At 37.1% G+C, this 12,638-nt stretch overlaps 1 protein-coding gene across 1 annotated transcript in view; it reads right to left on the reverse strand.

The window, feature by feature from the left end:
- CPLANE1 (ciliogenesis and planar polarity effector complex subunit 1) overlaps window positions 1–12,638 on the reverse strand; it is a 113,818-nt gene that overhangs the window by 59,153 nt on the left and 42,027 nt on the right. The window contains exon 26 of the mRNA XM_051990098.1: window positions 825–988. Coding sequence (XP_051846058.1) covers window positions 825–988 — 164 coding nt within the window. The remainder of the gene's footprint in view (window positions 1–824; window positions 989–12,638) is intronic.

Genomic DNA, 12,638 nt, shown 5'->3' on the forward strand with positions numbered 1-12,638 from the left:
TCAAAAAGCTATCAAACTGGGCATACCCTTTGATCCAGCAGTGTTTCTATTGGGATTATATCCCAAAGAGATCTTAAAGAAGGGAAAGGGATCCACATTGCAAAAATGTTTGTGGCAGCCCTTTTTGTAGTGGCCAGAAACTGGAAACTGAGTAGATGCCCATCAATGGGAGAATGGCTGAATAAGTTATAATTTATGAATGTTATGGAATATTATTGTTCTGTAAGAAATGACCAGCAGGATGAATACAGAGAGGCCTGGAGAGACTTACATGAATCGATGCTACATGAAATGAGCAAAACCAAGAGAACATGGCAACAGCAAGATTATATGATGATCAAGTCTGATGGACCTGGCTCTCTTCAACAGTGAGATGATTCAGGCCAGTACCAATGATCTTGTGATGAAGAAAGCCATCACCCAAAGAGAGGATCGTGGGAACTGAGGTTGGTTCACAACAGAGCATTCTTACTCTCTCTGTTGTTTGCTTGCATTTTATTTTGCTTCTCTCTTTTTTTTTAACGTGTGGCATGATAATCATATAAATATGTATACATTTATTGGATTTAGCATATATTTCTACCATGTTTAACATATACTGGACTACTTGCCATCTAGGGGAGGGTGTGGAGGAAAGGGGGAAGGGAGGGAATGGAACACAGGATTTTGCAAGGGCTAATGTTGAAGAATTGTCCACTGTTTTGAAAAATAAAAAGCTTTAATTAAAAAAAAAAACATGCAAAAAGAAATCATTTAATACCTTTAGTCTCAAGTCCAAAAGTCCCTCCCATGCTACTGAAGGGAAGTTCTAATTAAAAACTTACTCCAAAAAGTTGTCATAAGGTCCATCATTATTATGTTCTTCCTGAATTTCTTTTGCAATTGGCACTGATCCTGGACAGCCAATAACTACATCACTTTCTTTCTCAATATTGTCTTTAGTTTCAGGTAAGAGCGCAGAAGGCACAGAATAACAATTCTCTGGAACCTAAAACAAAAATATTTGTAATGTTTATTACTATGCTTTATTTTATTTAATTTTAAATATATAGAAATTTCAAGGATCTGTGATTTACTCCATATAACTCCTTCTACAATATTCTCCATTAACTGCTAATTATGTTATAAATTGTCCATGGTCAGAAAATTTAAAGTTTTAGAGGCAGGATGGGAATGTATGATTTCCTCATTCCAAATCCAACACTCTCAATACTATACCACACTGGCTCATCATTTAACCAAATTTGCATTTCATTCAAGTGTTCATATTTCATGAGAATTAACAGCATATATTATGAAGTTATTATAATTTATGTAGTGTGCTTTATAAGAGTCAATATTAGCCAAGAGTTAATATAATAATAGCAGAAGACACTGTACAGAAGTCTCTAATAAATGTTTTTGGGATCAAAATGTTAAATTTAAAGCTTCAAAAAAAATAAGAAGCAGTAAGATACTGTGCTATTGTATCACTAAGTATCCAATTCTACTAGATTTAGGATTAACCAACAGAAAATTAAAATTGCTATTTTTTTAAATTATTGTTAATTCATCCAAAGAACATTTATTAAGTACTCACTACATAAGGAGCTCCAGTGGCACTCCAGGAGGAAAGGAGAACACAAAATAAGTAAAGAAATAAAAACAATGTCCCTAATCTCAAGGTCCTTATTATTTAGTAAGAGGAAAATAATACTTCAGGTAGTTAAATATATGACATATTAGATTTTGATAAGTGCATAAGAGCTAGATAAAGTGCTATGATATTAAATAAAGGTAAGATGAGTTCTAGGTTGAAAGATCAGGGAAAGTTTTGACCTAAGAGTTCAAAGACAGAGAGGGCCCGAGAAAACTAGTAACAGCTTACAGTAGAGGAGGCCCCAGAGGCCACAATGGACATGGTCCTCTAAACAAAAACAAGCCTTTATTACACAGTTAATGGAAAATTAACATTTTTGGGAAACTCCATTGCTTTTTGGCCCTCCCTTCCCATTTGACAATGAGTCTAATCCTGACACCACATTTCAGTTCTCAAGACCCAAACAGCCCACAGTATCCTGGGGGGAGGGGAGGATATACACCATTTTTCTCTGACCTCACCACATTTGGCCCCTTCCTCTATCCCAACTTTCCAAGTCTTATATTGACCTAATTTCTCTTTTGCCTTCACTGTCCTGACTCCATAAGCTAGTTGGCTAATTCAAGTATGCATTATTCTTGTCCTTCATTTGTCTTTCTTTGTCCTACCAACATTTCTACCTCAACAATTCCCAAGCTCGGGGTCACCACCATTATCCACTCCACAGAATCACAGGATTCAAGAGAGAAATGATCTCAGCACTCATATGTTCCAAATTATACATAAAAAAGAATTCTGGAGGGAAAACAGCAGAGTATTTCAGAAAATTCCAAGCTCTCCAGATTTTCCCTTAGCGCCAAAATAGGCTGGGGAAAAACAAGTAAGACTTAGAGTAGAACAGGGGTCCTTCTGGGACAACCCAAAACCACCCAAAGATAAGAGAGCTGCAAGAAGAAATAGACAGTAAAACTATAATAGTGGGAGATCTTAACCTTGCACTCTCAGAATTAGATAAATCAAACCACAAAATAAATAAGAAAGAAGTCAAAGAGGTAAATAGAATACTAGAAAAGTTAGATATGATAGATCTCTGGAGAAAATGTAATGGAGACAGAAAGGAATACACTTTCTTTTCAGCAGTTCATACAAAAATTGACCATATATTAGGACATAAAAACCTCAAACTCAAATGCAGTAAGGCAGAAATAGTAAATGCATCCTTTTCAGACCACGATGCAATGAAAATTACATTCAACAAAAAACCAGGGGGAAGTAGACCAAAAAATAATTGGAAACTAAATAATCTCATACTAAAGAATGATTGGGTGAAACAGCAAATCATAGACATAATTAATAACTTCACCCAAGAAAACGATAATAATGAGACAGCATACCAAAATGTATGGGATGCAGCCAAAGCGGTAATAAGGGGAAATTTCATATCTCTAGAGGCCTATTTGTATAAAATAGAGAAAGAGAAGGTCAATGAATTGGGCTTGCAACTAAAAATGCTAGAAAAGGAACAAATTAAAAACCCCCAATCAAACATTAAACTTGAAATTCTAAAAATGAAAGGAGAGATCAATAAAATTGAAAGTAAAAAAAACTATTGAATTAATTAATAAAACTAAGAGTTGGTTCTATGAAAAAACCAACAAAATAGACAAACCCTTAGTAAATCTGATTAAAAAAAGGAAAGAGGAAAATCAAATTGTTAGTCTTAAAAATGAAAAGGGAGAACTCGCCACTAACGAAGAGGAAATTAGAGCAATAATTAGGAGTTACTTTGCCCAACTTTATGCCAATAAATTCGACAACTTAAATGAAATAGAAAAATACCTCCAAAAATATAACTTGCCCAAACTAACAGAGGAAGAAGTAAATATCCTAAACAGTCCCATCTCAGAAAAAGAAATAGAACAAACTATCAATCAACTCCCTAAGAAAAAATCCCCAGGACCAGATGGATTTACATGTGAATTCTACCAAACATTTAAAGAACAATTAACTCCAATGCTAAATAAACTATTTGAAAAAATAGGGATTGAAGGAGTCCTACCAAACTCCTTTTATGACACAGACATGGTACTGATACCTAAACCAGGTAGGCTGAAAACAGAGAAAGAAAATTATAGACCAATCTCCCTAATGAATATTGATGCTAAAATCTTAAATAAAATATTAGCAAAAAGATTACAGAAAATCATCCCCAGGATAATACACTATGACCAAGTAGGATTTATACCAGGAATGCAGGGCTGATTCAATATTAGGAAAACTATTAGCATAACTGACTATATCAATAACCAAACAAACAAAAACCATATGATCATCTCAATAGATGCAGAAAAAGCATTTGATAAAATCCAACATCCATTCCTAATAAAAACACTTGAGAGCATAGGAATAAATGGACTTTTCCTTAAAATAGTCAGGAGCATATATTTAAAATCATCAGTAAGCATCATATGCAATGGGGAAAAACTGGAACCTTTCCCAGTAAGATCTGGAGTGAAGCAAAGTTGCCCACTATCACCATTATTATTTAATATCGTATTAGAAACACTAGCCTCGGCAATAAGAGTCGAGAAAGATATTAAAGGAATTAGAGTAGGCAATGAGGAAACCAAACTATCACTCTTTGCAGATGATATGATGGTATATCTAGAGAACCCCAAAGATTCTACTAAAAAGCTATTAGAAATAATTCATAATTTTAGCAAAGTAGCTGGCTACAAAATAAATCCCCATAAATCCTCAGCATTTTTATACATCACCAACAAAACCCAATAGCAAGAGATACAAAGAGAAATTCCATTCAGAATAACTGTTGATACCATAAAATATTTGGGAATCTATCTACCAAAGGAAAGTCAGGAATTATATGAGCAAAATTATAAAAAAGTCTCCACACAAATAAAGTCAGACTTAAATAATTGGAAAAATATTAAGTGCTCTTGGATCGGCTGAGCGAACATAATAAAGATGACAATACTCCCTAAACTAATCTATTTATTTAGTGCTATACCAATCAGACTTCCAAGAAAATATTTTAATGATCTAGAAAAAATAACAACAAAATTCATATGGAACAATAAAAAGTCGAGAATCTTAAGGGAATTAATGAAAAAAAAATCAAATGAAGGTGGCCTAGCTGTACCTGATCTAAAATTATATTATAAAGCAGCAGTCACCAAAACCATTTGGTATTGGCTAAGAAATAGATTAGTGGATCAAAAACACCCAAAGAAAAATCCCAGGACCAGGGTTTAAGTACTTTGGTAAGAAGCAAGTGAGGAGCCCTGGGGCTAGCTAGGTTCAGGGCAGCCTCAATCACAACCATGGGAATTTTAACTTCCCAGAGAGCATGGGGAATGGGGGTCTGAGCTGGGTAAGACTGAGGGAACCTTGGGTGATTAGGACCGCCAGGCCAGCTGTGCCGCAGGGATGCTGTTCTGGGGCAGAAGGGACCAGCACACATTGAGGGCAGAAGCCATGGGGCAAGGACACTGCTGGCTGTGGATACTTGTAGGGGGTGGGACTTTGGGTTCCAGGACGGAGGAGAAAATCGAAGTGAAGTAGAGTTACTGTCTCGCCTCCCCAGGATTATACTAATAGTTCTTATTTTGGGGGGTGGGGGGAACACGCAAAGAAAGAACCCAACCATGGAAATTTACTATGGGAACAAGGAAAACTAGGATTCAACTTCAAAAGAGGATAATTAAATTAAAAAACTTCTTCTACCCCAAAGAATAACATTAAATGCTTTACTGTCCAGAAATAATTTATAGAAAAATTCAAAAAAGACTTCAAAAATCGAATCAAAGAAGCTAAGGAAAAGTGTGTGTGTGTGTGTGTGTGTGTGTGTTTGTGTGTGTGTGTGTGTGTGTAAAATAAGAACCATCCAAGAAAACCAAGATTATTTTAAAAAGTTAACCAACTAGAAAAGAAGATACAGAGTCTTCAAGAAGAAAATAATTCTTAATGAAGGGGAAGCCAGTGAAACTATAAAGACCAAGAAATAACAAAATATAAAGAATGAAAAAATTGAACATAATGTGAAATATGAAAAAAAACATCTGGAGAGAGTAAAAATAGAAAACATAGATATAAGTGAAGTACCTGAAAGCTGTGAACAACAACAACAAAAAAGAATCATAACACAATAAAGAAAGAAATAATCAAATTGTCCTGGAGTGATAGAACATGAGGGCAAAGTAGAAACTGAAAAAATTCACTGATCATGATCTCAAAGAGATCCTACATGGAAAATACATAAATATTATTGCTAAATTTCAAAAGCCCCAGATTAAAAAGAAAATTTTATAAGAAACAAAATAAATGAAATATGCTTGAACTACCAACTAGAATTATAAAAGATTTATCAACAGCTATAATAAAAGACTGCAGGTATTGGAATATATATATATATATATATATATCAACAATCAAAATAACGAGGTCTGTGGCCAAAAATATATCTAGCAAAATTAAGAATTTTGAAAGAAAAAATTGAAATTGAAAGAAAAAAAATGGCCATACAACGAATTTGCAGATTTTCAGACCTTTATCTCAAACTGAATTCAATAGAAAATTTAACATATAAAAGTCAACATCAAAGATTAATTTCAAGGGAAGCAACATAGACAAATTGTTTATGCTCTTTACATTAAACAAATGTAAACCATTTGTTTAAGACTGACATCAGCAATAGGGTAGCTAAAAAGAAAGACTGGGGCAGAGGTAAGTATGAAATAAATCTAAAAAGCAAAACTGTGTAGAAAAAGGTAAAAATATTAATTAAGCTATATTAATGAGTTGCAGAGGAAGAACCAACACAGAGGTATTAGAAGGAGGAGGCGAGCTGGTAGTGCTGAAAACCTATTCACATCAGGAGTGGGTTAAATAGAAAAATAGATATTTACGCAGACACACAATGAAGGGTATAGCACCCTCCAAAATTTATAAAGAAATAAGCGGGGGAAGGAACAAGGTAAGGAAGGTTTCTAGAATAGTGTGTAGATTTATGTTAGTGGGAAAAGGTGTAGATTAATGGGAAGGAGATAAAGAGGGAGGGAAAAGGTGGCATAGGATAAATTAGGGCAGAGAAGAAAGTTTAGAATAATAGGAATGGGATAAATTCTGTACATTAATGGGAATGGGATAAAGAGGGAAGAAAATGGTAGAAGAAAGAAGAAAAGGATTGTTGGATGGAGGAAGGTTAATTCAGAGCAAGTTAAGTGAAGATGTAGAATAAATGTGTATTTATATAGATATATGTATATGTGTGAGTAGATATAAGGGTTTGAATATATACACACACACACACACATACATATGCCTACATACATACATCTACACATATGTAGACATGCATCTAAAACAATACTAATATGGCTAACATAATATTGATTTCTCTCTTGACTGAATCTTTAAGTTTTACTTTGTCTGATATCAATAATCATTAGCCCTAGATGGTTAAAAAAAAAATTCCATAAACTAATGCTTCATTTGAGCTCACTAAACACTTCTTCCCCCAATGCCGTCTATGTTACTGCAAAAAGGCTACATGAGCAACCAATCTCATAGGCTTGCAACAAAACATTACCCATCCCATAGCACAGGCCCACATCCCTCTTTTTAGTACCACAGAGATCCAAGCTCCAAGTCATAAAGATTTGCCACAGCCTCCATAGCTACTCTCATGGCAGGATTCTGAGCCCTTTAGTAAAGCAGAGGGTTCAGACCCTTCCTCTTAAGAGTCGTAGTGAGCTAAACCGCAAATAAGAGTAATCAATCCAGGCTGCAATGGCACCAGTATGGCAGTGCTGTGTGCTGCTCGGCCAGAGATTTGGGAAACGTGGAAGCAGCAGGAGGGCAATCCACTAACCCTGAGGGAAAGAGCCCACCATCCAACTGGGGTCAGTTCTATTCCCCACAAAAGTCACTGTATCATCTAACTAGCACAGTGAACGGAGCACCAGGTCTAGAGTCAGGAAGGTATAAGTTCAAATCCAGTCTCAGACACTTATTCCTTGTGTGACTCTTGGAAGTTACTTAACCCCTATTGTTCCTCATCTGCAAAATAGGGACACAATGAAGAAGAAAATATCAAACTGCTCCAGTATCTGCCAAAAAAACCATCATGGACAAAGTCCATGGAGTCACATAAAGCCAGACATGAATGAAGAATTGACCAACAACAAAAAAGTTACTGAGGGCAGAGATCTAAGTTGTTGAGTTGTTAATAGCCTCGCATGGGAAGAGGTGGAGATATTTTAAAATCAGAGGAAAAGGCATCAGAAACTAAACAACAAAAGAAAATAAGGGAAGAAAAAAAGACTGGAACTATCAAAGATCTCAGGAGTAAGAGAACTCAAAAGTCCTTAAGCATAAACAGACAAATCAAGAAGAAAAAAATTAATAACAAAAGGAAAGATGGCCTTTAGATCTATTAAACAAGTTCAGGTATCCAGCATTTAGCGTGGTGCTTGGCATAGTAGGTACTTAATAAATATTTACTGAATGACTGATATACTGTTTTTTAAAAAAAGGCAAATGATTCAACACTTGATGAGACAGAGGATCTTGTTGATATTGATAACATGGAACTATAACACACTTTTCTTTAGTGATTTAAAACACAATAAGAATTGTAAGACTAGAAATTATGGCCTGCAAAGCAGAAATAATTAACAGAATAAAAAAGCTTACATATGAGAGAGCAATCTCACTATTGAAACAAAAGAAAGGATAACTGATTGACTATGCAAAAATGCAGAAGTGAAAGACAATAAAGAAGAGAAACAAAAAGCAATAACATTAAAAAAAAAACTACCACCATCATGTTTTCTATTCCAGTAAAACAATGAATCTGAAGATGGAATAGGTAAAAACAACTCATGCCATTCTGGACATCTCTACTCTGCAAGGGTTTCTGTAATGGGCTGAAACTGAGTTCATGCTTTGAGGTCCAAGCACTTAAGGCTAATTACCAATTGGACAATACTCTATTAGCATATGCTTGAGAAAGAATGGCCTTGCCCACCACTCTGTGCAGGCTTGATCTGTTGAGATCGGGTGTAGGATTTAGAGGGTGGAGTAGGATGAGAGAAGTGGTTCCACGTGGGAGAAGAAAGAGGAGATTCCTGTGTCTACTCTTGCTCCTCTCGCTTCAATAAATAATAAAGATTAAGGACTTTTGCTTATCCTGACTCCAGCTGATTCTAAAGTATCCAGGGTGCTAATGCAGTCATCACATTTGGCGCCCATTGTGGAATCAAGGATCCTACTTTCACTGAAGAAGTCTCCCGTGACCAGGAAATTAGGTGAGTATTTTAATAGACAAACAGGGAACTTACTTTGTTAAGGGCTAAACTGGTATCCTTTTCTAGCTGAAAGGGGACAGATATTAGGAAGATTCTCCTCCATCCCCACTCCCACCTCCACCCCCACTCCAAGGGGTGCTATAGAAAGCATGCTTAACTTGATCAGGGGGCAAGGCTTAATTATAACTTGGGAACAGATAGCTAGACTCTTGGGTACCTTAGGACACACATCCCCTTGGTTGTTAGAGGAAGAACAAATTATGCCAGATAATTGGAAACTGGTGGGACAACAACTATGTGAATACTACAATGATAAAGGTCCTCTTTCAATTTCCATCGAAGCATTCTATGTATACAACATAATACAGTTGGCCTTAAAGAATCCTGCAAGTTATAGAAAAAAGAAAAGTTCTAGGAACAGCCAGATGAGGAAGCGTGAGGAAAAAGAGAACAAAGACAAAGAACAGATTAATGACCATATCCCCACAGGACATGGAGATTTAAGTGAGATTCAAGGGTGTGGTGACTTTCATCTCACCAGGCAGCTTCAACCCTGCCTATGGAGCAGATAATTGACCCTCCTTCATCAACTCCACCTTCCAGAATGAAGGGAGGAGAAGTAGTGGGAGGGGCAGTGACACCACCAGCACTTCCCCCTCCCCAGCAACTACCCTCTCCTATGAGTAGATTGCAAAAGGCAGTATTCAAGGCCACAGAAGAAGGGGAGGATATAGGTGAGTTAAAACTACAAATTTATCCTGTAATTCAACAGTTTAACTCTTCAGGTCAAGAAAGTAGAAGATATGCTCCTTTTGTTATAGAAATGCTCAAAGACCTAAAAAAGGCTTGCACTCTTTATGGGGCTACATCAGCTTATGTTAAGATGTTATTACAGAATTTGGCTTATGAAATCTTAACCCCTAGTGACTGGAAATCTATAGCAAGGGTATGCCTAGAACCTGGACAAAACTACTTGTGGCTTTCTGAATATAGGGAGCTCTGTAGGGATACAAGCCCAACAAAATAGGAATAGTGGAGTTAATCCTCCAATTACCTGTGACCAACTAACAGGTGTAGGTTCTTATGCAGACATAGCAGTACAGATTAATTACTCCATAGCAGCATATGAGCAAATTGCTGCTGCTGCTATCAAAGCATGGGCTTCTCTCCAATAAAAATGACAAGGGTGAAACCTTCACAAAAATAGCACAAGGGCCAAATGAACCCTTTGCTGACTTTGTGGGATGTTTGCAGACAGCTATCGTATGAACTAATGGTGAAAATGCAGTAACAGACATTTTGATCAGGCAACTTGCTAAGGAAAATGCTAATGAGGTTTGTAGAAGAATTATACTAGGACTGTGCAAGGATGCTCCTTTAGAGGAGCTCATAAGACACTGTGCCACAGTGGGCACAAATGCTTTTTTATAACCAGGCTATGATGCAGACTCCCTAAGATCCCAACATGGGAAGACAGGGTCTCTTTTAGCAAGGGACTTCCAGAGAGATTCGTCAACACTTTCAGTATGATAAAGTAGGACATCTGAAAGCTCGATGTTGGCATAGAAACAGAGTGAGAAAACAGGGTGGGAGAATAAGACCCAAAATCCCATGTCCAAAATGCAACAGAGGCTTCCATTGGCCTCAGAATGTAGACTGATTCTACAGGGAAACGGAATGAGGGGCCCAGCTCCAGGTCCCAAGGCAAAAAAACACTTGGGGCATGATGGCAGTTAATGGTGCACCCAGAGAGTACCTAGAAGTCTAGTACCTAGACATGACCAATCAGCCAGGAAGCCATCTGATGGGAGAAAGGGATTACAATTGGGGAGAATAGAGTTGTATGCAGTTGAGACAACTGAGATACCTCCCTGGAGAAGTGAAATCTGTTCCTCTCCAGCCTATGGATCCCTTGCCTCCAGGCACAGTAGGCTTGACCATTTCACTTCCCTTTTGTACATACAAACCAGTGTCCATCCATATACTGATGTGGGAAACTGGGGAATGTGTAGATAATATCCCAGTGAATACAGGCAGACAATGTGTGACTTATCACTCAGAAGTAGTAGCATCATGTTTATTCATACAGAATCCTAATAAGCAATTTGGTGATAGTTGCCCAGATTCTGACTCCAAGCCACAAAATCCAGGAATATACTGGACAGCAGCTGTAACAGCTGATCGACCTATGCTCACGATCTATATAAATGGCCTACCATTAGAAGGATTGGTAGACACAGGTGCAGATCATACAGTCATTAGAGGTGCCAACTGGCCCAGTCACTGGCCAAAGATTAAAGCAGACACCTACTTGTCTGGCGTAGGAGGATCAATAGCAGCTGAAGTTAGTGCTGCCCTTATGAGATGGACTTTTGAAGGCAAAACAAGAGTTTTTCCTCCTTTTATAGTTGAAAAAATCCCTATCAATCTGTGGGGAAGAGATGTTTTACAAAAATTAGGGTTAAAAATGAGTACTTTGGTTTTTTAGGCAGGGATGCTGTTGAAGGCCTGCCAACATTTTCATCTGCTCCTATCCAATGGAAAACTGATACACCAATGTGGATAGAACAGTGACCCTTAGGTAGCGAAAAAATTCAGGCCTTATTAGATATAGTGCAGGAGCAACTTGACCAAGGACACTTACAACCTTCTCTAAGTCCTTGGAATTCCCCAGTGTTCGTTGTAAAAAAGAAATCTGGAAAATGGAGGATGCTCACTGATTTAAGAAAAATAAATGAACAGATAGAAACTATGGGGACTCTTCAGCCTGGGCTTCCAACTCCTACTCAATTGCCTAGAGAATGGCCCCTTTGGGTTATAGACATTAAGGATTGTTTCTATTCTATCCCTCTAGATAAGGAGGATATGAAAAGATTTGCCTTTTCAGTGCCCAGCATTAACTTAGCTGAGCCTTATAAAAGATATGAATGGACAGTTTTGCCACAGGGAATGAAAAACAGCCCTACTATGTATATTGCTGCTGCTCTTACTCCAGTAAAAAAAAGCATTTCCAAAACTAATGTTATTACATTACATGGATGATATATTGGGATGTTCATCTGAGGAACAAATATTAGAAGCATGTCTACAAAAGACCATAGAAACACTAAGGAACTACAAATTGTACATAGCTCCAGAAAAAATTCAAAGACATGCTCAATATTTAGGATATGAAGTATACCCTAAGGTGCTTCTAGTACAAAAACTTTCCTTAAGAACAGAGAAGCTAAACACCTTAAATGACTTTCAGAAATTGATAGGAGATATCCAATGGATGTGACCAGTGTTAGGCTTGACTACCTATCAATTGCAACCATTATATGACATTTTAAGGGGAGACAATGCTTTAAATTCACCATGCCAGCTTACAAAAGAAGCTCAAGAGGCTTTGAGAAAAGTTGAACTGGCTTTATCCAATGTGGTTGAAAGAGTCACTCAAAAACCCTTGGAAATATCACTTTTTGCTACACAAGAGGCACCCACAGCAGTCCTTCATCAAGGAGACTGTGATAGAGTGGGTGAACCTCCCAAAACAGCCAGAACAAAGCCTTACTCCTTACCCAATGCTTGTGGCTAGAATAATATTAATATTATTTCCCAGTACAATTATCTGGGGAAAGACCTGACAAGATATATACCTTTTATACCAATGCACAAATTAATGTGTGTTGTGAAAACATCCCAGAGTGGCAAATTTTATTAGCCATGGCTCCAAATTTTACACATGGGTC

The sequence above is a fragment of the Antechinus flavipes genome, chromosome 1 (genome assembly GCF_016432865.1).
Source record: "Antechinus flavipes isolate AdamAnt ecotype Samford, QLD, Australia chromosome 1, AdamAnt_v2, whole genome shotgun sequence".
NCBI lineage: Eukaryota > Metazoa > Chordata > Mammalia > Dasyuromorphia > Dasyuridae > Antechinus > Antechinus flavipes.